This window comes from Archocentrus centrarchus, chromosome 18 (genome assembly GCF_007364275.1).
Source record: "Archocentrus centrarchus isolate MPI-CPG fArcCen1 chromosome 18, fArcCen1, whole genome shotgun sequence".
Classification (NCBI taxonomy): domain Eukaryota; kingdom Metazoa; phylum Chordata; class Actinopteri; order Cichliformes; family Cichlidae; genus Archocentrus; species Archocentrus centrarchus.
This window is the reverse complement of record NC_044363.1, coordinates 20,638,178-20,663,233: the sequence shown is the minus strand read 5'-3', so window position 1 is coordinate 20,663,233 and position 25,056 is coordinate 20,638,178. Positions and strand designations below refer to the sequence as shown.

The 25,056-nt window shown below is 43.7% G+C and overlaps 4 protein-coding genes across 4 annotated transcripts; 2 read left to right on the top strand and 2 right to left on the bottom strand.

The window, feature by feature from the left end:
* Nucleotides 1–3,145: 3,145 nt before the first annotated feature.
* On the bottom strand, nt 3,146–6,432 carry smim20 (small integral membrane protein 20). The gene is made up of 3 exons (XM_030753689.1): nt 6,217–6,432; nt 5,360–5,416; nt 3,146–3,622 (listed from the first exon to the last, which is right to left on the bottom strand). Exons 1-3 carry the CDS (start codon nt 6,323–6,325, stop codon nt 3,579–3,581), a joined length of 210 nt encoding a protein of 69 aa, XP_030609549.1. The 5' UTR covers nt 6,326–6,432; the 3' UTR covers nt 3,146–3,578.
* Nucleotides 6,433–6,442: 10 nt separating this feature from the next.
* On the top strand, nt 6,443–13,953 carry man2b2 (mannosidase, alpha, class 2B, member 2). The gene is given in 20 exon segments (XM_030753688.1): nt 6,443–6,681; nt 6,776–6,922; nt 8,406–8,511; nt 8,601–8,773; nt 8,860–8,975; nt 9,082–9,143; nt 9,146–9,258; nt 9,504–9,702; nt 9,828–10,018; nt 10,230–10,401; nt 10,659–10,795; nt 11,330–11,583; nt 11,690–11,881; nt 12,026–12,269; nt 12,349–12,459; nt 12,541–12,733; nt 12,959–13,105; nt 13,206–13,318; nt 13,417–13,534; nt 13,643–13,953. Coding segments are annotated over 20 exon segments (3,024 nt in total). The 5' UTR covers nt 6,443–6,546; the 3' UTR covers nt 13,744–13,953.
* An 860-nt stretch (nt 13,954–14,813) lies between these two features.
* LOC115797507 (uncharacterized) lies at nt 14,814–17,965 on the top strand. Its single transcript, XM_030754092.1, has 8 exons — nt 14,814–15,006; nt 15,347–15,418; nt 15,496–15,567; nt 15,757–15,950; nt 16,265–16,328; nt 16,442–16,607; nt 16,882–17,079; nt 17,252–17,965. The coding sequence occupies exons 1-8, from the start codon at nt 14,992–14,994 to the stop codon at nt 17,365–17,367; spliced, it is 897 nt and encodes a 298-aa protein (XP_030609952.1). The 5' UTR covers nt 14,814–14,991; the 3' UTR covers nt 17,368–17,965.
* Nucleotides 17,966–18,763: 798 nt separating this feature from the next.
* LOC115797565 (low density lipoprotein receptor adapter protein 1) lies at nt 18,764–22,770 on the bottom strand. Its single transcript, XM_030754164.1, has 3 exons — nt 22,548–22,770; nt 20,211–20,927; nt 18,764–19,933 (listed from the first exon to the last, which is right to left on the bottom strand). Exons 1-3 carry the CDS (start codon nt 22,561–22,563, stop codon nt 19,848–19,850), a joined length of 819 nt encoding a protein of 272 aa, XP_030610024.1. The 5' UTR covers nt 22,564–22,770; the 3' UTR covers nt 18,764–19,847.
* Nucleotides 22,771–25,056: the final 2,286 nt, after the last annotated feature.

Below are 25,056 nucleotides of genomic sequence, written 5' to 3'. Positions count from 1 at the left end.
AAGTGATCTGCATGCAGTGTACACTACCATTACCTGTACTCCTTCATATGGAAAGTGCCTCATTTCTGCATTGGGTTTGGAGGGATTTGGGTAATAAAGGAAAAACTCCACAGATCTTAAGTCTGTTTTCTTTACAGGTTTTATATGGCGCCTAGACTAAAATAAATAATGGACATAGACACTGTGATGTCATTCATGGATGGAGGGAGGAACTGACCATATTTGCTGCATGCATCCAGAACTCTAAATCATAATTTTAGGCCTGACAACAATAACATAGGTTGGTCCTTCAGAAGCGTAGATATTCATTGTCCCCATACAGTTAATTCCTTTGATTTCAAATTCCCTGTGACGTTTGAGCAGAATCAACAAAAGACAAAACATGCTGTGGTGCACAGTAAATATCAATCTAGAACAAGTTTGAATGTCTTTAGTCCAATGAGGACATTATGGTGACACTGTCCTCTTGAAGTATATTCAGATCAAACCTTTAAGTTATGTCTAAATGGGCTGAATTTTTTTCCATGAAATTTGTCAAGTAGATTCTTATCCCAACAAGCAATAATTTACAATCATTTCTGATGTCAGCAGCTGGACTGTGATTTGTAGTAAACATTTATTTTCCTTTAGTGGACAGGTGCATAATGCTACAGTCACACCAGGTAAACCAGGGGTTGGAGAATACGGTGCAATCAAAATTACTGTGACCATGCACAGTGAACTGGACATCTCGCTGACTTTGAAATTGTTGCTGTGAAGATGGTGACTAGGTCTGCGACCACTTGCAGTAAGCTGTCATCTTCAAAGTGACTTTGGTGCATCAAAACGGCAATAAAACAGCAATAAGATGAAGTCAGTCTGCTACCAGTCTGAGACTGATTGGAGTCAAGCTGGCAATTACATGCAATCTGTTTCTGATAATAGAAATTCAACACTTTCTCCACAAGCAGTGACAGAGTTGCTGCAGGACAGCAATTTAACAGCATAGAGGCTCAGCAAACTTGTTTTTATATAGGACTATAACGAGAACACAACCAGTTGAGTCAAGTCCCCTATTGCAAAGAGATGTGAATTGCACTCCTTGGTTCAGTCTGATGCAGATTGATCACAAGGCATTGGTTTATAATTAGATGATGATTATTTGCAATCGTCTTCACCAATCTGTCTGAGAGTGATCGCAGTCACTCCAAGATGGACCACAATTGTTTGGAGACAGTTTGCCTCCTGCCAGGTGACCTGTGAAATCGCCTTTCAATCAAAAGTGGTCATCCAGAGGTTGAGGGCACTGCATGCACAACCCCTGGGCAACCAACTGGTCACAGAATGCAAAGAAAATTTAATGCAATCCCCAAGCAACCATCTAGTTTTCCTAGTTGCAAGGAGGTTGCTGTCCTATTTTTATTCTAGTGTGACTGAGCCATAAGTGTGTTCATTTGCACGTGTGCTGCATAAACTGACAAACATTTAAAAGGAGCTATCCTCCCAAACTGTAACACTTCCTGAAAGAGAAACAAATACCGCAGTTGTGTCTTCATATGTGTCACCAAACAGCTTTGAGAACTCTCTAATGTTCTTGTTTTGGTTTTCCACACTTGGCATAGTACGAGTGAGGCGCTCGCGCTGCTCGTATTTTACATACTTCTCCACCCCTTCCCGAATGCTGCTGCTTCTGCAACCCTGTGACCTGTCTGTCGACCCTTGTTCCCATGGCAATTAGTTAGAAACCTTGGCCAATTATCGGCTGCTCTCGGAGTCAGGCTTAACAAAGTGCTCAGAGCGGCTGACGATGTGCCACCACTTCCCTAAACCTCCTCAATAGCTGAGAGAGATTTGTGTGATGGGTTAATAGCAGGATAGTAAAAGTGCTGCAGAGGCGACATTGTTGAGTTCACGTTGGTTTATGGTGCGCTGTGACCCCGTTGAAGGTTTATAGAGAAGTGTGTCTATCATGGGATAAGGGTAGCATAAAGAGGACTGCACAACAAGGAACCGTAAAAGCCTGGTAAGGACTTTGAGGGCCTCTACAGAAAAGAGACCTCAGGAGCAAGTTTGAAATGAAATCCAATTCATGGAAAGGCAAGACTGAAGAGCTGAGGGCCATGCTGCACAACCTGTTACACACTGCCAGGCAAGAAAACAGAGATTGAGTGTCTTTCTATTCTGTGTGTAGGTGACGCGTCCCCTCAAGAATGTGGTTCTCTTCCTCTCGCCGCTCGTTTCAATTTCCCCTCTGACTGCTTACTTCACTCGCACAGCCGAGGAGCTGTCGCTTGAGGAATCTGGAAAACACCAGCGGGGAATGAGAGGAATTTCTGCTTTTCGTTTTTCCTTAACCACCCCCTCACTCCTTTGCTCTCTTTACTTTGGACGCCTCTGCACAGCCGGGCTCTTGAGTTTTCTCTTGTTTCTGAATGCAGCCCAACAATAACAACCTCTCATAAACAATGGGGCTTGTTGATTTGGGGGTTGTGAAGGAGAGTGGCCGTTGCTGGCCTGTGCTGTCAGTTTTGCTGGCAGCGGGCCTCACGAATGGTCCTAAAAGCTCGAAAGTACAGGCTACATCGAGGACTGTGAAAGATTAAGGGCAACTTTAAATATGCACCATCTCTGAAGGACCATAAACACATGCTTTAGTTCTTTCTTAATCTATCTTTCTTCCAGAAGGACTTTGATGGACCAAACTCTGAAAGGGGATGCTGGTCAATGTCAGGAAACCACAAAAGTACAGGGGAAAAAAAAAAAAAAAATGGTAGTTTTGGAATTCTCTGCTTTTACAGCACCCGTGGACTCATAAAGGGAGTCTGAATCACATCAAGTAGGATTTGAACAAGACGATCGTGGAGCCGTGCCGTGTCCTTTCAGCCTATGGGCAAAACACAGCCAGTCACATGTCATTTAAACAGCAACAGTTAAACCCTGCCTGCGTGACAGGGAAATGATAATACAGAGTGATGTGTCCTGGAATAACTCTGTCTCTACTGTTTCCATTTTGGAAGATGATACCACACATTGCTGGACATTGTCCCTCATCTGCTGAACCAATTTAATGACTCGCACATCAACTAAATCAAAATAAAATGTCAAAAGGGATTCCTGTGAGCGAGATGGGTAAACAAACCACTGCGTTTTATTATAATTTCCTACAGGCTGCATACCAGAGCAAAGCTTTTTGGAAATACAATGGTTTTTCCAAAATATCTAAGATGCACAAACAAGACATTATACAGTCCACTGCCTTTGGTAAGAACACACAGGAATGGTGCGCCCTCATGTGGGCAACAGAAGACCAGCAGGCAGACAACACAGTCCTTGTTTTATATCTATCCCAGCTGTGTAGTTAGTTTTTCTGCCTCTAAATGCAGTATATTAAAAAGAAAGCAATGCTTGATTTTGTAAATCTTTATAATTTATTTAAAGGGTAAGTTATCGCTCAACAGTCATTCACTCACACACACACACACACACACACACACACACACACACACACACACCACCAAGCACATATCAAAAAGACGCTCTGTACTCAGAGTCTGCACCGGCATCAGTGTCTGGAATCAGTGAAGGGGTCCCGGTGGTCATCATTTGCTGGCAGGCTTGAATGGATCAGACCATATCTTCAGACCTTCAGACAAACAAAGTAAAGGATACATATTGTCAGCATGCGCATGTATCTGCAGTGTCATGTTAACAAGCTGCCATAAAAATATACATTACTGTTCTCACGGGTTTACATTTAAATACTAGCTGAGTATGGCTCATACAAGCTGAAATGTATTTATTAATAAATGTGTATTTTGGAGGGTGCAGCAATTATATTAAATATTATATTTGGCTTATTTTTACAGTGCTATGCATGAGTCAGGAGCCACCCTTCATTTCTTCATAATTTTGCTTCCAAGGAGTCAGACCTTCTTGTAATTTTTATAAAGTGGTCTTGAGCAATAGTTCTTCAGGCTTTCTGTTTCTCTTTGGCCACATTTTCACTCATTTTCAGCCCTTGTACCTGATCATTTTCAGAGGAATGTATGTTTGTTTGATTAAGCCACCTAACACTGACCCATAAATCATTAAAGCATAAAAAATGCACCTAACTCAAGGGATGAACCAGTGTTGTGTCTACATATAACAGACAACTTAGCAAAGAGCCAATTTTAAATTGTCTTTAAGCACAGCCTGTCACAAAAACATATCTTTTGTTCCCATTTCTTTATTTGAATCTATGAAAAATAACAAAGATAACACAGTTTGACAGCCATAAAATAGCATTTTTAAACCAACAAGGTGATTCCCAAAGCGCTATTATTTGAAAATTTGACATATCTCAGCATGGTGTGCAGTGTGTCCTTAAAAAATTGAGGACACTGGACAAGTGGAGGACAACAAAAGTGGCAGATAAACAGTATCTGAAAGTCCTCTTCTTAAGAAACGGGGGAAAAAAAATCCTGACACACGACCTGAGAGATGCATGTGACCCTTTGGTTGATCAATCTACTGTTCACTGAAACCTCATCAGAAATGGTCTCAGTGGAAGGACTGTCTTCTTAATGGAGGAAAACACAGAGATTTGCCAAGTTACACAAGAACTGGACTGAAAACCAGTGGCAACAGGTCTGCTGGAGCAATGAATCCAAATTTGACATTTTTGGTCCAAATCATCATCAATTTTTTGGGGGGCTGGAGAGCTTGTCAAAATTGATGGAAATTTGAACACAAAAAAAGTACCATCAGATTTTGATCCACCATGTAATATCATCTGGAAAGAGTCTAATTGGCAATGGATTTCTTTTTCAGCATGACAATGATCCTAAACACACTGCCAGAGCACCTGGATAGAAAAACACACAGTGGAACACTATCAGTCATGGACTGGCATCCCCAGAGCCTGGACCTCAACATCTTTGAAGCAGTGTGGTATCATCCTGACAGAGAACAGAACAAAAGGCAGCCAACATCCAAAGAAGAGCTTTGAATGTGCTTCAAGAAGCCTGGAGAACTATTCCTGAAGACTAAAGAAATGACAAAAAGCTGCCTCAGACAGTTCAGGCTGTGTTGAAGAATAAAGGTGGTCACACCAAATATTGATCTTCAAGCTTGTTAAAAACAGTTCTTGCCATATATGCTCTATTTCCATGTTTTCAGATGTTCCAATAAATTGCTGCACCTATTTCTCATTTTCCTAGCAAAATATAAAGAAATGAGGGGTGGCTTGTATATGGCAGAGACTACAACAAAGATCCCCTTTATTCTTAAGATTTACTGTGATCCTGTGGTATAACTCTTTAGCTTGTTTATACAGTAAGCATATCATACTCTATATTTTTTATTAACCAAACTAGCACTCTGCTCAAATCATTCTTACCCGCGGGCTGTACATCTGCCTGGTTGATTCCTGCTCGGTTCACCTTTTGGACTTCTCCTAGAAAGGACAGAAGAGCAGAGCAGAGCAATTTTGGTCAATCTGTGAAAAATCCTGCAGCTAAAAACACTATCATAAACAAGTTTTCCTTTCAAACACTGCAGCTGGTTACTATCAGTCTCTACTATCAGTCAGCATGGACTAGTTCTTATAAAGCGCTTTTCTACTCTGTCAGAGCACTCAAAGCACTTATACAACACGTTTACATTTGCCCATTCACACCCATTCGTACAAGTACTTCCATCAGTAACTAAGCTAAGTGCTTATTATCTAACATTCACACACATTCACACTCCAACGCTTGCGTCGGAGAGCAACTTGGGGTTCAGTATGTTGCCCAAGGATACTTTGGCATGTAGCCCGGAGCAGCCAGGAATCGAACCACCGACCTTCCGATCAGTGGGTGACATAAACGCTGATCAGTAGGTGCAGTGGCTGAGGGACTTACAAATGTTCCTGGTCTCACACTTTCTTTGTCTCAGCTCGCACAAATATTTTTTTAAAACAGTGAAAAAAGTAAATATAGTTGCTGGATTTATTCACGTAAATGAATTTTTATGATCACCTTGACTTTCACGGGCGCTCCAACTGAATGTCGGGGTTAAATGAAATGAGTTAGTGAAAGTAATTTCAGTATGAAGGACACTGTTTATGCTACATAAACCTACACGGACTGCTTAGTATTAGTGGAGTAAACTGGCATTTAACTCAGCCTTATTTAGGGACAATTATAAACGTCATTAGGCCGGACATTGTAAACTAATTGTGTAAGAAAGTGAGAGCAGAGAAAGGCTACTTACTGTACTCTTCTTTGTGCGTCAGAGGGTAAACAAATATGGGGTAACACGCAGCGGCAACAGCCGTTACAAACCCCCCAAACACCAACATTATTCTCGTATTTTTGGACATTTTCTCGGTTGTGCAGGCAGATATCGCCTTCACCACCAAACGGGCATACTGTTTACAGTGACTGCTTCCGGTGAAAAGGTCACCCTTTGAAAGAAAAACGTGAGACGTCAAGACGGTGTTTTGGTCTGTGTGGGCTTCCGTCGGCAGAGTCACATGCCACAGCACAACAAAAATAAGGAAGATATCAAACGCTTCTTTCTCCTCGTTTATGGGATTCAAAGATGGGATTTCTAGCCGCTGCCGCGTTTTTTGTTTTCTGCTGTTACTCATATGGGGTGACAGGCGAAGATGAGCCGATCCAAACATTTGTGATTCCTCACAGCCACATGGATGTTGGCTGGGTGTACACCATCCAGGTGGGTGTCTTTAACCCGGCTTTAAACTTGAGAAGCATATATCACACAGGCTGGGCTCTGATCTTGGGAAATATATTTATACATATGAATACAGGAGAGTATGCACGCCTATGCAGCTAATGTGTACAGCAGTGTGACCGAGGAGCTGTCAAAGGTCAAAGAGCGCAGGTTCATCGCTGTGGAGCAGGAGTTCTTCCGCCTCTGGTGGGACACTGTGGCCTCGGACACACACAAGAAACAGGTAAGGATGCATAGTCACGGTTACATGACTGCGTATGTATGTAATCCTACAAACGAAGTCACATTCAAGCGACACTATATTTCCAAAGGTTTTCTCTCAACCATCCAAATAATTGAATTCCGGTGTTCCAATCACTTCCATGGCCACAGGTGTATCAACCAAGCACCTAGGCATGTAGACTGCTTCTACAAACATTTGTGAAAGAATGGGTCGCTCTCAGGAGTGGAAGCGATTGGGAATGACATCAACTCAGCCACAAAAGTCGGAGGCCACACAGAAGGACAGATTCAATCGCTATAGGCCTCCAAACTTCAGGTGGCCTTCAGATTAGCCAAAGAAGAGTGTGTAGAGAGCTTCATGAAATGGGTTTCCATAGCTGAGCAGCTGCATCCAAGCCTTAGATCACCAAGCACAATGCAAAGTATCGGATGCAGTGGTGTAAAGCACACCACCACTGGACTCTAGAGACTCTGGAGTGACGAATCACACTTCTCCATCTGGAATGGACAATTTGATGCTCCCAACTTTGTGGGAACAGTTTGGGGATGACCCCTTCCTGTTCCAACATGACTGCACACCAGTGCACAAAGCAAGGACCTTAAAGATAAGATAAGATAGATAAGATAAGATAGTGTTTATTGTCACATGCACAGTTATACACAGTACAATGCACAGTGAAATGTATTTGTACCTGCAACCTTATATACACACACATATAAATAAGAAGAATAAAAATTAAAAAAAAAAAAAAAAAAAAAGTAATTCACACTATACACTATACTCTATATACTATACACTATACACACTTTTAAATTATAATATTTACATTGTGCAATAATGGTCCAGTTAGGGCTCAGAGTTGAGCAGACGGATGGCTTGTGGGTAAAAACCCTTCTTCAACCTTTCAGTCTTAGTCCTCAGGCAGCGGTAACGCCGGCCTGATGGGAGCAGGGAGAAGAGAGAGTGTCCGGGGTGGCTGGGCTGTTTTAGGATCTTCATGGCCCTCAGCCTGCACTGCTTGGTGTAAATGTCCTGCAGGTTGGGGAGGGTGGTTCTGTTGGTCCGTTCAGCTGAACGAACCACCCAGACATGGATGAGTGAGTTTGGCGTGTAAGATTTTGACTGGTCTGCACAGAGTCCTGACCTCAACCTGAAAAAACACCTCTAGGATGAATTAGAGTGGAGACTGTGAGCCAGGCCTTCTCATCCAACATCAATGTGTGACCTCACAAAGCTTCCGGAAGAATGGTCAAAAATTCCCATAAACACTCTTAAACTTTGTGGAAAACCTTCCCAGAAGAGTTGAAGCTGTTATAGCTGCAAAGGGTGGGCCGACATCTTATTGAACCCTATGGATTAAGAATGGGATGTATCTGAAGTTCCTATATGTGTGAAGACAGACAAGCGAATACTTTTGGCAATATAGTGCATATTCTTACACTAACACTGCTGTGTTGCGCTTTTTGTGCAAATGCCTCTCCAGGTACGACAGCTTGTCAAGGAAGGTCGACTCGAGTTCATCATCGGAGGCCAAGTGATGCACGATGAGGCTGTAACTGACCTGGAGGACGAGATCTTGCAGATGACCGGTAACGCGACACATTTCCTTCTCCTTCAGTCAACAGTTGCAGCAACATCTTGCTGCATGTAGTAATCGAGAGCCTCCCTGCTGTTTCAGAGGGTCACGGCTTCCTGTATGAGACGTTTGGGGTGCGCCCTCAGTTCTCGTGGCACGTGGATCCATTTGGGGCATCCTCCACCACCCCTGTCCTGTTTGCCCTGGCTGGATTTAATGCACATCTCATCTCTCGCATTGACTATGACCTTAAAGATACCATGCAGAAAAACAAGGTAATGCAGTGTAAAACCTCCACGTAATCATTTTAATTCTTGATCCTAATTTTAATATTTATAGTTAATCTAATTGTCTGATACAGAAGCTGCAGTTTGTATGGCGTGGCTCTCCCTCTTTGAAAGCACAGCAAGAGATCTTCACACACACCATGGACCAGTACAGCTATTGCGCTCCATCCCACCTGCCATTCTCCAACCGGTAGTTCATTTTTACTTTCTCTGCTGCTTTTTGCTGCATTCATGTTCATCACTAATACAGTATGTCGTCAATAACACTTTTTTTTGTTGATGGTCTTATGTCTCAGTTCTGGTTTCTATTGGAATGGAGTTGCCTTGTTCCCAGACCCCCCTAAAGATGGAGTTTACCCAACATGAGCCTACCTGTGACCAAGGACACAGTCCATGCCTACGCCAAGACCATGGTGGAGAACATCAAGCAGAGAGCAGCATGGTTTAAGACTAATCATGTGCTTTGGCCATGGGTAAGTCAAGAGAACTGTAAACCTTTCATGTTGTATCAAATCCAAGTGGCAACATTGGCGACTCAAAAATGTAGTGACCACTTGATGCTGGAACACGGTGGCTGTGTCTTCAAAACAAGTTTCTGAGTGGGAGTTTACAGTGGCTGTGTCCATCTTTTATATACAGTCTATGGCAAATGTACCTGGAGGGTGGGGTGGGGGGGTTGTGGAACAGCCTACTCACGTGTGTGATCCTTGTGTCTCAGGGCTGTGACAAACAGTTCTACAACTCATCAGTGCAGTTCAACAACATGGACCCTCTAATGAAATACATCAACCAGAACAGCAAAGAGTTTGGGGTAACAGTCCAGTACGCTACTCTGAGTGAGTACTTCCAGGCCATCTACCAATCAAATCTTGTCTGGGAGGTCCGTGGGAGCGAAGACTTTCTGCCATATTCAACTGGTAAGAAGCTGATGTCCTAACACGAAAAAATGAAGATGAGCTCTTCATATGGAGCGTTCTATATTTTTGAAAAGGGAAACAGTGTGTCATGCAATTTGCAACTGCAAATGTGTTACACTTCCTAGAGCCTTACCAGGCATGGACGGGGTTTTACGCCTCCAGAAACGTCCTGAAAGGAGTGGCACGACAGGCCAGCTCCCAGCTGTATGCTGCAGAGACCCTCTTCACTCTGTACCGAATCAGCTTCCCAGATGGACCTGTGGCTAAAGACTGGGCCATGGACAAACTCAGAGCTCTGCGCTGGGCTGTCTCTGAGGTAGCTGGTTGAGAGATTACTGAAAAGTAGTGAAATGATGCATGCGGCTTAACGTTCAAGGTCCAGTTTTTACATATATAGAGAATAGAAGGCAAAACATCCCAAAGAAAGAAACATCACATTAAAGACTTCTTTGTAATTCAATTAAATCTGTTGTATTTTTATTTCATGAGTAAATCATAATCAGTATGTTATTGGTTTTGTATTTTAGGTGCAGCACCATGATGGCATCACTGGCACTGAGTCTCCCAAAGTGGCTGACATGTACCTGCAGCATCTCTTGCAGGCCATGATGGGAGCGGAGGAGCTTCTCGCTGCGCTCTTTCTGCTGCCCCATAACGCCGACGGTCTCGACATCCTCGGCGGACGCTACCCCGCAAAAGGTTTCAATTGTCATCCTAATAATGCTGCAGTGGTACCACTTAAAGCACAGATTATTATTTTTCTGTCTGTTTGTGTATTTATTAAATGAACTAATAAGAGCATGTTCAGATGTGCACAGCTTCACATGCCAAGAAGGAAGTGGATGAGTGCGTTTCCTCGTATAAAGCAATTCTTGCACTTGCATTAAATGCTGACACTAGCACCAGTGAGAAGCTTTCCTTTTAACTAACCTACTCATCACTTCCCTCCCTAGCAGATGTTCATCAGGCATTGGAGCAGCATGTCATCATTTTTAACCCTTTAGCGTGGAACATCACCACGATCGTCAACGTAACCGTCACGCTCCCGAGCGCAGCTGTATTTGATGATGATGGACAGCCCGTCCCCGCACAGGTAGTGTTGTGCCCTTTTATGTTTGCATGCTTCATATGTCAGGGTTAAGTGGCTTAACAACCAAAAAAAAAATATCCCTCTGAAAATGGTCAGGTCCAAATGAAAATGAGTGGAAAAAGCAGCCAGTGTCCAAAGAAAAACCTTCAGAAATCCTGGAGAACTTTTACTCAATTTCACTTTAAAAAAATTACAAGAGAGTTTGTCTGCTTGGAAGAAAAATGTAAGGAAATGAGAGGTGGCTCAAGACTTTTGCATAGTACCATATATGGTTAGTGAACAATGCCAAAACACAGTTTATTGGCAAGTGTAAAAGCATCTGCAGAGCTAAAGTCGGCACCGTTAGCCATTAAGTCTTTTTTGGATTGATCGGACCAGCTAAGAGTCTAAGAGCCAAGTGATTCCTGTTTACTGAAGTAGCAGTTTATTTGCATTTGTATGTAATCCTCATCCTGCCTTGTGTAAATTAGCTTGTGTTGCATGCCACAAACAATCTGTATGATATAAGCTTTACTAAATTCTTCCTCTCTGTTACAGATCCAGACGTCAGCACACTCCAATGCGACCTACGACCTTTTCATTGTGGTGGAGCTTGGAGGCCTTCAGTACAGGAAATACTCGATTAGGTTCTCTGAGAAAGCCAGGGCTTACCAAGCTAAGGGCGTTTCGTTCGAGAGACGCAGCGTGAAGGACTGGGGAAAAGCAGGGAGGCGGCTCCTGCCTGTTCTAAGCGAATGCTACGAACTCATGTTTGACCAGGACACCAATCTACTGCACAGCATCACCTATCTGTAAGGATTTAAGCCTCCATCTGGGAATTCCTTTTGTTGAGCTGTCATACGATAATGAACTGAAGTTATTTTCATATGTCTCTGCAACTTGTTTCATCCTTGGCAGTGAGGAGAAAAGAAGAGTAATGATCACGCAGGATTTCTGGGAATATGATGCCAATGGAGACATAAAAGTGGGACCCATCTCTGATAACTACATCTTCAGCGCTAATGGTTCAGCCGTGCGGGCCTACGAGGCTGTAGAAATGGAGATCATCCCAGGGAAGATTGTCACTGAGATCAGGCAGTACTTCTACAGGTAACCAAAAGTGACCAGGATTTTCTTTTTATTTATTCAGGTTATGGGAGTTGTTATGAAAGTCATCTCACTGTTCTCTTAGTGATAAAATCACCACTAGCTGTGTTCAACATACTCACATTTTGACATCTTTCAATGTCCTAGAGAAGAAAGCGATAAAGACTACGCCTACTCAATCACCACCCGTGTCCCAGAATGCTTTGGGACCAAGCTGCCATGTCACAGGCTGGAGCAGACCTACTCCCTGGGCCCCATCAGCCTGAACACAGAGGTTGTACTCAGGACCAGCACCTCCGTGAAGAACAACAGGACGCTGTACTCGGATGATAATGGCTATCAGATGATGAAGAGGACCTACAGGAAATTCACAAATAACATTTTAGCGAGAGTAGGTCCTTTCATTAACGGGGTTCTTGAGGCTTTAGTGCAACATGTAGAGTAATCTGTATGTGACACTCGTTTTGCAGAACTACTTCCCTATGGTGCGCACAGCTTACATTGAGGATGACCTCAGCAGATTGGTGCTCGTCAGCGACAGAGCTCACGGTGTGTCGAGCCAAACCAACGGGCAACTAGAGGTGCAGAAAAGAAGCCACGCAAACAAACTCGGCATTCCCCTCGCACAGAAAACATCTTAACTGCTCGTCTTTTTGCCCCAGGTCATGCTCCATCGCCGGCTTTGGAACAACTTGCCCTGGAACCTCGGGTACAACCTGACCCTAAATGACAGCTCGGTTGTGAGGCCCACCTTGTGGATGATGCTGGGCTCCGTGAGTGCCACCTCGAAGCTGTACCAAAGGGAGGCGGTGCAGCTGCAGCACAGACCTGTCGTCATGCCCATAGACCAGCCTCGTAAGTGCTCTTTCAGCTGTTTAGAAATGTGATGAATCAGCTCTGGCAAAAGCATGACAAAGCAGCAGATTATAATAGGCAACACATTCATTTTGTAGTGCCTGATACTGTATAACCCCGCGAGTCACCATCTTGAGCTGTGGCTTTCATTGCGACCTCAGTACAAGTTCATATAAAAGCAGCTCCATGTAGCTGACACCACTTCTCAAACTCTCCTTCACCCAGAGAAGACCTGGCATGTGAAGGAGCACAGGCGTAGCTCTTCTTTGCGTTCGGTCGTTCTGCCGCCCAGCCTCCACCTGCTCAGCTTTAGTATCCCCGGATGGAACTACTCCTCCAATCATGACGTTCACCTCAACCACATACACTCAGGTCAGCTGTGAGAAACAGTGGGCTATTTATTTATTTTTTTAACAGTTTTAACGATTTGTTTATGGGCTTCCGCTGTTTGATTTCTGTGCCATCCATCCAGGTAAGGATTTGCACTCGCAGACAGACTACGATCGCGTCCTGCTGAGAATCGCGCATCTCTTCGAAGAGGGAGAGGACCCCGAGCTTTCCAAGCCAGTCACAATAAACTTAAAGGTACAGATTAAAAGAAAACATAATATTGATAAATTAATAGAGGAAATTTTGATTTTTTTTTTTCTTTCTATGTTTTTAACTATTATGATGTTTAACAGGACGCTCTGCAGGGTGTAGGTGATGTGAAAGGTGTGGAGGAGCGTTCTCTCACAGGGACCTGGGATATCGCCAGTCTGCAGAGGTGGAAGTGGAAAACTGCAGATAACTTGGATAAAAGTGAGGAAAAAGGGGGGAAAAAAAGAATATCTGGACTGATTTACTGCATCTGTTTAAAAAATAAATGATCCTTTTACCTGCTCTTTTTTGCTTTCTCTCTTCTTTTAGACAACAAACAGCAGCAGAGACAGGACGATGCTTTCACTGTAACCATCTCCCCCAAAGAGATCAGGACCTTCTTTGTTCACTTTGGCTCCAGGAACTTTTAGGCTGAGCCGTTCTTTGTCTTCTGTGAAGATTACCAAGCTTTAGACAAAAACCCACTAAGCACAGTTTAAAGGTTTTATCCTTTGCTGCACTGTTCATTAATGCTCTTTTTGCACATGCGTTGATTTGTTAAAATGGCACAGAGATGTTTATACGGTGTGAAATTCTTGTCCTTTAAGCTTGCAGAATAAAGTGATTGTTTTTTTCCATCATATAAGGTTATTTCATTTTCATCTGCACAGGGTGAAAAGCCTGCAGTCCGCTTGCATGACTGGTGTGCCAAATTTTAGAATAGACTGGAAAGAAAAGGTGCTTTTCATGGTCAGTTTAATTATTTTCCAGGGGAATGACAGTATGTGAAACAAATGTGTTTTCTGAGCATTGAGTATAGGACCCGCTTTTTACCTCCAGAAGTGATTTAATTCTTCACGGCACAGATTCAGCAAGGTGCTGGAAACATTCCTCAGAGATTTTGGTTCATATTTACATGACAGCATCACACAGCTGCTGCAGATTTGTCAGCTGCACATTCATGATGTGAATCTCCTGTTCCACCAAATCCCAAAGGTGCTCTATTGGATTGACCTCTGAAAATTGTGGAGGACATGAAAATGAAACATTTTGAAAAATGTCACAAAAATAATTAAGTCTTGTGTCCTCCAATAACACTCTAAGGTTGAAATTTTTTAATTTAAAATATTTCAGTGAGTGCCCAACAAAGGTTAAATCACCTTTTTCCTCCTATTCTGATGCTTAATTTGAACTTCAGCAGGCCATCTGTGCCATGTCTATATGCCTGAATGCATTGAGTGACTGGCTGATTAGATACTTGCATTAACAAGCAGTTGGAATGGGTGTGCCTAATGAACTGGCCAGTGAATGTATTTAAATGTATTTTATTGCTTCCTTGTTTAATTTCAAGATTTACTTCATATGCATACTTATTTATTTATTTATTTTAAATATTGACCTAAATGGTCTTCCATACATTAGCGCTTTTGCATTTAATTGCAGTACACCGACACGGCCGCTAGAGGCTTCAGTTCCTTCATTTCCCCCCAACTTGATGCTACTGACAAACCGAAAAGGCAACACCCGATGAAAGCCAAAGCTCTTTGTGTAAAACCTGTATGCTTTTACACCATAATAATAAACAGCAGAATACGCGGCTTTAGTGTTGACATGCAGCAGTTTATAACGCACCATGACCGCCTGTGAGGAAGACGACGCTGTCCGCAATTTGGTCAAAGATGAGCAGCTCCAGTGTGAGTACCGATTGTCTCATAATGAGCGCAGAATTTGTGAATTTTGGGATAGAGGAGTGTGATTTTAGAGGAGCCCGGATCCATTTTGCTGCATGCAATGCCATTTTCCCCTTTACTGTCAGTATCTCCCTGTGCTTTGAGTCATTTCATGTTACAAATGGAGGTTTTTTTTGCCACTATTATTGATGGGGATGCAGGATGAGGAGGCGTTGCGAGTGTTGCTATGATACTAGACAGGGAGGGCGCTGATGCTCCCTGAGGTCCAGCATAGCGTTAGGTGCAGTAATTTCTCTCTTTATGTTTAATCCACCGCCCTCTCTCTTTGTGTATGTGTGAACAGAAAAGAGAGAGGGAGCAGAAGAGGAAACTGCATCACTTCCTGAGTGACCTGGCTCTGCTTGGATCCTTACAGGTTTGGCCGCACAAACGGTGCGCGCACACTCGGCTCATCCAAATATCTCTTGAAAAATTGTGTTGCTTCCTTTACAGGGTTTTAAATACTTCCAGCCATGGCTCAGAGGGAAAGAGGAGTTGCTGCTGACAGTTGTTAATGAGGATCTGGTGAGTTTTTTTGTAGAGAAGATGGGGCATTATATATGTCAAACACACACATGTATGTACAGTGCTGTAGCTTCATATGACTCTCCAGTGTCACTGTTTTATCTAGGACACATCTATGACTGATAAAGTAGCCTACCCCCCCCCCCCCCCCTTTTTTTTTTTTTTTAAATTTTATGTTCTGCCTCGTAGGGTTTGCGTTCCCCAGGCTTTATGGTGTCCAGAGCCTCCTCCTACTCTTCCGCCAGCAGCTGTAACAGCAGTGATGTCTCTCCCAGCAGCAGCTCTCCCAGTCTGGCCAGCCGTAGCAGCTCCCCCCTGCCTGGGGAGCCTCTGGGCCCACGAGTCTCCCAGTCGCATACCAAGACTCAACCACAGACTGCCAGGTAACTGATGCGAGTTTATGCATGTGTGTATAGTGACATGTATGTGTTTAGTTTCAGAGGGGAGCTTGGGATGTTTGAGGCGTTTTAAAATTTGCAGCGTTTGCCTGTGTTTGTGATGGAAATCTGTGTCGATTTCCCATGTTCCTGAGCTGAAAATTGATCTCCTTGTTGGATAAAGTGATGCATTTATGAGGATTTAGGTGTAAAAATACTTGGAAAAACCTCCTACCGACTCTACAGCCCTCCTAGTCTGTGTGAAACGGATAAATATAACTGCCTGCACGCACTGGTTGACCTCTTTTCTGTATTCACAGGGAGCCCTGCATTGAGGAGCATCTTCTCCCAGCTTCTCCCAGTGAAAGAGAGATAGCAGTACCTGTAAGTACCTACATGTGCCTGCAAGGAGGACGGGGGCAAAAGCCAGTTCAAGCTTTTCTGTTCATCTTCTGTTATTAACTTGCTCACTCAGCCTTCACTTTGTCCCCCAACAGGAGGTGAACTGCACTCTGTTTTTATTGGCCGGTTACGTCAAATACGGACGCCCCTACGCGTGGATACGCTCCAATCACGAGCGCCTGGTCAACATCGGCGGCACAGATTCGATGGTCAAAGACACGCCCATGAAACTCAAGTCCATTGCAGACTGGCAGACGCGAGGTATGGAAACAATGTGTGGAATCCTAACAGGAGAAAGTTATTGTTTCAGTGCACTGATTCAATAATTACACCATTTTCCATGAGCTAAATCAGATGCAGATGTCTTTGCTGCAGTTTGACCCTCGCAGAGATTGGTGTTTACGGTGGATTAGGGTTGTGGAAAAAGACTGCTGGTGCTTTAGTGAATGTGTACACACACATATATATATATATATATATATACACAGTGCAAGACAATAAAAACAGAAAACTTTTCTCTTTTTTCTTTTGTCAGCAATTCGTGTGTGGGATGTTGTTAGTGAGCTTGTGTGTCTGTGCACCGTTCCCTCTCCATCCAACCCATTTGCCCTGGACATGCGTTACATCAAAAGCCTTCCTCTCGCTGATCGCTTTCTCGTCACGGGAGCTCTCCTTAACTTCCTGGAGATGTACGTGGTTTATGGCAACCGGGATGAGTTGCACTATGATAAAGGTGTGAAACTTTGCAGTGTTGCTTTGTATTTACTAATCCAGCAGGTGGTGCTGTTTAGTTGTTTGATGACAGCATGAAACCTAAAGCGTTTCTCCCAGCATGCTTAGCTTCAATACATGATCATTTTAGAGCATTGATGATCTTTTTTTTTTTTTTCTTTTTCTCCTTTTAGTGGTGGAGGAGGTGAAGCCTCTGAGGCGCCTTCACGTCGAATCCCTGCTCGAGTTGCAGCGGCTTAGAGAGAGCTCCAGCAGCGCAGCAGTGCAGGGCTCTTCTGCAGAGGAGTGACTAATTGATTATAATTGTTTGTATACACTGTGAGCCACATCAAGATAAAATCCCCAAGGTGACCTTTTACTACTGTAGGGGGAAAAAAAGAAACAGCAAATAGGTCTAAAGGGAACCTTTGATGCTTATATTTACTCATACGCTGTTACAGTGGTGGTTCCTCATGTTGGCCAATCATGGCCAACGTTTCAGAGGACACCAGTTTATGGACAAGTAATCCCAGTGAGCACTCTGAGCTTTTGCCTCAAAGTGCTTGGCGCTTCTATTTGCAAGGGGCAGCCAATCAGAAGGCTTAAAGAGGGAAGAGCTGCTTGTTTCATATAGAGGATGAGCTGAGGGACTGCGCCAAGCTGTGAATCATGTAGGTACGCCAAGAAAATAGGGAGCCTGAAATGACCAGGAAGACTTACTCTAGGGTTCCAATCATTTGTGTTTTGTTATAGTAAAACCAGGCTTGTGTGAATAGAGTTCCTGACATCACCTGTGTGTGGCAGTAACCCATCCAGCTGGAGCTGCGTCATCTTTGCTCACGTGTCAGACTTTAAAAATGTGCAAACACTGGAGAAATAACCCTGGGAAATGAGTAACATGACTGAGATCTGAATGAATAAATAGAAATCCCAGGACCTCTGTGAATGTGCTGCCCTGTCACCCCTAAACCCTTCAATCTCTTCCTCTTCACCCACACACACGCACACGCACACGCACACGCACACTTTGGTTTTCAGGCCAAATATAGCATTTTAAAAAAATGGAAACAGACCGATTAATCACGGCCCAAGTTTGCATCAGTATGAGAACAAGTACAGACAAACAAATGTTGTATAAAAACGTTTTAATATTTCATAAAATACATATTTAAATATGTACAACGACATGAAACAGAACACTTGTTAAATACATCTTGAAGCGGGCACATCAACGCCTTTTCTGAGATGAGACTTGTGCCGTTTGTAATTAAAAGAAAGTCAGGTACATAATGTTAAAAATCGACCGATTACCTGGTGGCACATCAGTTTAAAAAAAACAAAACAAAAAAAAAACACCTTCCCTGTTTAAAAAGAAAAGACATTTGTAGCTTAGTTTTGGTCAGAAAATACAAAAGGAGTTAACAGTAGCCGCAGGCTTTACCATTAATCCTTGGGCCTTTCATTTTGTAAACCTAAAGATAGAAATTACCATCGCAGGATCAAGTTATGAAACACTGCACATACCTGTGATCGGAACGCTCACTTTAAATGGACTCCGGGCACCTTTCATGTGTAAAAGTGGCACAGAGATTAAAAACCTGCTGTGGCATTAACTGACGAGGCTGGTCAATATGCAAAGTCATGGATGGAGGTGAAGATTTTTTTTGGGGGGGGGGTGGGGGGGGGGGGGGGGGGGGGGTGGGGGTGGAGAAAGAAAGTCCCCATCTCAAATTTCCCCCATTTGGAATGCAGGTGCATGTCCTGGCATTCCTCAGAGGCTTCACAGGAACACAGTGTTCCCAGTGTTTGACACAAACAACTCACTGCTGGGTTTTTTCTTTTCCCCCATATAAATGCAAATTATTGCTGAGGAGAGTTAGGAGCTGTTTTTTGTATGCAACCAGAGATTTTTTATTTTTTTTGAAGACCCCTATTCTATAGATAATATCCATCTCCACCCCCCCACCCCACCCCACCCTCCTCCTTTCTGATGCAGCGGCAGGGCCTGTCATGCATTTCACTGAAAGCTGACATCATATAATCACTAAAACTTATAATTTCCTGAGTAAGTTTTAAAAAGAAAAAAAAAAAAAAAAAGGACTAGAATGTGCTCAGACTAATTATGCATATTACAGACTTACTTTGGTATGACATGCCTACACTGCCCCTGTCATCTTAAATTTGTCCATCCAAAAGCAGAAAACAAACAAGCTCACCAATGGCACAGGCTGAAGGAAAAAAAACATATAACACTACATCATGACCTGTCACATATGCAAGTTAAATATAAATAAATCTTTAAAAACAACATCCAGACTCTCGTGGTGTTTATCCAGTTTTGCCCGTGGATTGTTTGGCCCACAGCAGGTACTTGGTCGGTTTAACCGTCTTAACAGTACTGCAAACAAGCCAAAATATATATATATATTTAAAAAAGAAAAAAAAAAATATGACACGGGCATGACCCAGTCCAGTCCCCAAACGGCCTCACAGCCAGTCACAGTTCCTCATACATTTATTGAAAGCTGAACAGAAGCTGTCAAGAGCATCTTGTGCTGTCTCTTGCGAAAATCCAAAGACAACCCTGCTGCCACCACTCCCCCCACTCCAAGTCCTCACTGATTATGGCAGCATCCACTCATGAGCAGTCCTTATATCCAAATACGGACCTTCTCACTTCTCATTAACATCCACCGTGGCCTCTCATGTCTTGTAATCAGTCTCTTCCCTTGAACAAAGGCCGTCACCAGGTTAATAATGTGGTCCCACATCTGACCTGCTAAAAACAGCTCAGTTCAAGCTGTCAGAGGAAGATCCTCTCCTGGTGATGACTCTCAGGGGGCTGCGGGATACGGAGCCTCGCTTCTTCCAGTGAACTGTAAAGAAAAGGAAAAGGAGAGAGTCAGGGATGTTGGCTTAGCCGTCGCAGCTGAATTATTAACCCTGAAAGCCAACCTCGAGTCCTAGAGAGGCTATTTATTCACTACCACGTAGGACAGTTCTAGGTTGTCATTACTTGAGAACAGTACATTGTGTGATTGTTGGGGGAAAATAACACCAAGACAGGCTAGCTGAGGACATCATGTAGTTTGACCTTTAACCCTAAAGTCTTCTTGCCTCGACTTTATTTATAAAAAGGCAATGAATTCTCACCTTTTCCCAGACCAGCCGGCAGTGTGGAGCTCTTTGCTTTGGCTGGAGAAGTGGACGACTCCTCTGCAAGTTTTCCTTTCACCTCTCCCGACGCCAGCGTGGCCGAGCCAGCCTGCTGCCAGTCGCTGAGCGCCCGCTGGAAGGAAAGACCCAAACAGGTAGTCATGTCCCGTGCCCGTTCCGCCCGGCTGCACCAAAACACCCGACACTGCAGCTGCTGCCCGCGATGTTTGCAGATGTACAAGAAGACGTTGGGTCGGTTGGTGTCTGCGGCGCAGTACGCAATGTCCTGCAGGTAGGTCTTAGTGAGCTGCCGACCCGTGCTCAGCTCCTTGACCTCGACATATCTGGGACGCACGACAAGGGCGTGATCCTTCCTCAGCTTCTTCCCATTTGCAATACCTTCGAGCAAGTGAGAAATGGCCTCCTCGGCCTGCTCTCGATCCAGAGAGAAGATCTTCTCCGTGCCCAGGTAGTGCACTTTAAATAGAGGGTCGCCGTGGGACAGCGACTCCGTCCGGTCGCGGCGGAAGCGGCGTCGCAACTCGGCAGGAGAGTTCTTCAGGGTCTGCATGAGGTGGAAGGTGCTGAGGGACATGATGCGTTTCAGGCTGGGTTTGGAGGAACTGTTAGCTGCAAGCTGGTTCTCTTCAGAGCCTCTCCCAATCTTCCACCTTCCTTCTTTAAATGGAGCGTGGCTGCATCCACTGCTTTTATCTGAAATGAGGCAGAGGAAGACGGTGACGTTAGCAGATCCAGGGACAGCTGTTTAACCCAAATCAGGGTAAGGCAAAAAAAAAAAAAAAACCCAAAAAACAAAAACAATGAAACAAGAAAGGCAGAGTACTTTCTAAGAAATTAAGTAACAATAACTGGGATACACTTATGGTGCACAAAAAGAGCAAGTCATCACAACTTGCGTGCAGGGTGGAAAAGTGCAAGGTCACCAAACTGGTTACAGATGTGACGCAGCCAGTGTGAAATATTCAGTCCCTGCAGACAGGCAGCACCCATTAAATATTTACAGAGGTTTGTCTTAACTATTGCTGTCAGTGTACCCTTAAGAAACAAACAATGAACTGAGAACTGGAAGTGTGACAAAAGGAATGTTACTGCAACCAAAAAAAAAAAAAAAAAAGTGACACGAAGGTAAATAAACTGAACTCCACACATTACAAACTTCATTTCACTACTTCTGGAGGGCTTAAAGGCTTCTGTGACCTTGCTAATTTTTTTTTTTTAATTAAATTAGGTCTTATGCAACCACATCTGGCCACCCATTGTCTCCCTATCCTCCAAATCCATAGAGCTGCCTGCTCTCTATTGTGTTACTCCCTATATTTTTTCCTCTCCCCTCTCTTGGCCATTCTTTCAACATCCTCACTCCCTCCTCAGAAGTGAGTCGCACAGAGAACCACCGACTGTTCCTAAGCTGGTGCCCATTGTTACTCAAACCCCTGTGCAGGAAACATCTTTGCACCCTCCCCCGTCCCCCCCTCCACCTAAACATTTCTCCTGCAAAACAATGACATGCTTATGCGGGTGTGTCATCTTATGAAAGAGCTGCAGGTTCGGCCTAAGGTGCAGCCCGAGCTGAGGCAAAACCTGCACACATACACCGAGTAGAGTTACACGTGCGGATCATCACACATGCACAGGTACAGAAAAAGCAGCGTTCACCTACAAACATAAATTTAACACCCACAGGACAAAGTTTTGCATCCAGGTCGCTCTTCACGTGCATCAGAGAACATCAGGGAATTTAAATAGACTGATCCCACTGTTTTCTAGCGCGCGTCAACAGGCCCTCTCATGCAAATATGTACAATCTCTGGAAGTGGACAGAACATTTTGTTTATATTTACCCCGAATGTGTGTGTGTGTGTTTGATTTTTTTTAAAACCATATTGATAAATTTCACAGATTAAGCTTCCATTCAAAACAAGAGGTACGTATATAATGCTGCATTTCCCCTAATTTTGCAGAAAAGCCGGTTACTTCAGTTACGCGCTCATTACATTCAAGCAGAAACAACAACCAAAATCTAAAGATAACTGAGAACAACCCAAAGTTATCGAGTGAAGTGTATGTTCCCCGAAAAAAAAACCGAGAGAACCTTAAAAATGACAGATTTTTCAGCGGGGTTCAAGTCAGACCCGAAGTGTCTCTAAACCTGCGCTAAAAACCGCTAAACGCTGTGAGAAAACCCTCTGAGATTTCCTCAGTGGCTATTGCCAATAGTTTCAGCAGTTGAAAGGTTTTTTTTTTTTTTTTTCTCCTGGAGTACCACCAGACATACAAATGAGCTCATATCACTTCTTAAGACGTGAATCTTACCCAGCGTCAGTTTCATGCAAACGATGTTCTGGCGCTCCTCAGGTGAACCGTTTAGGGTCCCGTGATCGCGGGCAGGTGGAAATCCGCTATCCTGCACAAAACTGTGCGGCTGTCAGTGACCGCAACACAACTCTAAAGATTACTCTGCTTCTGAACTCCGTGCGGTTTACGAACAGACTGACTGACGCACGCCTCTCTCCTCTGTGCTCTGTGCTCTGTGCTTGGATGAAACCAGAGCCCGTGGGACGCCCGTATTTAAACGGCGCAGGCGCGATCACGTCACACGCGGACGAGCTTTTGCGTCCGAGCAGCGAGGGCGTGATGGTTGGTGGGAGGGCAGAGGGCAATAGGGATGATTTACAAGAGAAGAGGGATTTACAGTCAAGGCAGGGTGGGCAACAATGGACGTGGTTTCACTTACTGGAACTGTTGTTTTAATTTATTACTTATTTACATTTTCTCTGTAGTATCAGTGCGTTTAAGTACCCTGTGATTTCTTTGTCAGTTCCACAAAGGGAAGTGTTTTTGTTTTGCACATATTTAACTAGAAGTAATATTAATTTTTACTTTAGTTCGAATCTGAGTGAAAATATTAAACATGATTGGCTTCACAGAATCAGTTCTGACAGATCAAAACCAGCATTATTCAACCAGGCAACCTGATTCATTGACTGGATTTTTTTCAGAGAAGTTATCATCATAATCCTACACATTTAGCAGCTAAATATGGAAAGTGCCTCTCATTAAGTGATAACTCGTTTCTGGAGGCTTAAATTATTTTCATCGGAGACTAGTTTGTTGATCATAATTTCCCCTCTGCTCCTGGTTCACACCAGTTTAAATATGTAGTATATGACTGAGAGAAACTGAACAAAAACATGTACTGACACAACTTGATCCATCTACCCCCCCCCCCCCCCCCCCATTCTTGCTATTTTAAATTCCTGAAATTTTGGAGAACTCTGAGAAGATTCATGGATGTAGTGAGATGAAGGCAGATGATCACCTAAAGGGAGCAACTGAGAGAAGAAGAGGAAAATTCAGACTTACTTTATTTCTTGTCATTGACTTGATCAATGCAACGCTCCAAAAGCAGGCTAACTGTCATGCTAAAAGAGCTGTGGACACCATGCTCCTCCAGCAGTTTCACATTTCTTTATTTAACCACACTGAGCAAACATCTGAAACCCACTACCTTTCATTACCATCGCATTGCGTCACAGCCTTTCTCTAATGAGGATCATTGGCCTCACTGGTTCAGATCTGCTTCGGGTGTTTATTCTGGGGGCATTTTGAACAGTGGAAGAGGAAAACTTTAAATGTTTCCATGTGTCCGTGCATTTGTGTGTGTGTGTGTGTGCGCGGCTGGGTGTGCCTGACGTGGTGAAACAGTAGGGCCTCTGTTTCGGCTGGGTTTGGCCCAACAACAGCTAAGTTCTGGACGTCACACTTGCCTCAGTACCTTAGCAGGACACACTGAAACTATTCTTGGGCCTCTGGTGACATAATGGACCATCTCAGACATGCACCCACCCTTCCCTGTACATGTTAGGGAAGGGTGGGTGTATGTCTGAGATGCACCCACATGCAGCAAGAACAGCCTCAGCATCCAAGACGTTGCATGAGCAGGGGTGCAGCTGCAGTCCTTGAGCGCATAAAGGCATGTTGCTGCATGTTGCTGCATGTTGCTGCATGTTGCATTGGAGATACTGGCCCATCAAGAGACCCCTAGACTCAGGCTAAACTATTAAGGGGATGGGGCACCACACAGAGCATGTCAATCCCCAGCAGTCAAAGGCAAAATAGTCTTTAGATTTGGGTCTGGCTGATACAGGCACACCCAGTTATACAGAAACAAATTGGCACCTATTATTTCAAACACTCCAACTCCTCCTTGTGACTAAAGCAAATTGGCAACACTTTGAAGAGGTAATTATAAGTGATTGTTGGCAAACAAAGGCAACCTCTGGAGAATGGGCAGTCCATTTAGATAAGATCCTTGAATGGTCCGAGTCAACGCTCTTCACAGCTAAGCCGGGATGAGATTCAGGAATTTGCACTTGCAACAAGACAGACAAGTTGCAGAGAAAGGAAAAAAGAAACTACAGAAATGGATAATAAGTGACCCAGACCTGAAGGCCATCCCAGTTCCAGTGAACCTGAAACTCTCGAGATCAGAGGCTTTGTTCCAAAGAACAGGTTTATTTGGTCACTGGGGACGAATTTCCATAAGAGTGGCCTTCATATTTACAGGGTTGAAACCTCTGTGGTGTTTGTCATGCAGTCTCATAAAAAATAGGGATGCACCATTCCTATAGTTGAAAGCTCAGTAAGCAGAAAAATTTAAGGAAGTAAAATTACACTGTAAACCTAAATCCATTCATGGTAGGGGTGTGTTGTAGCCAGTTCTCTTTTTCTAAGTGCTCTAAATCAAATTCCATTTATTGATGCCAATCTGCAGCAGTCAACAATGAAGGCTGCATTCCAGTTTGCTATCTGTGAGTCGCAT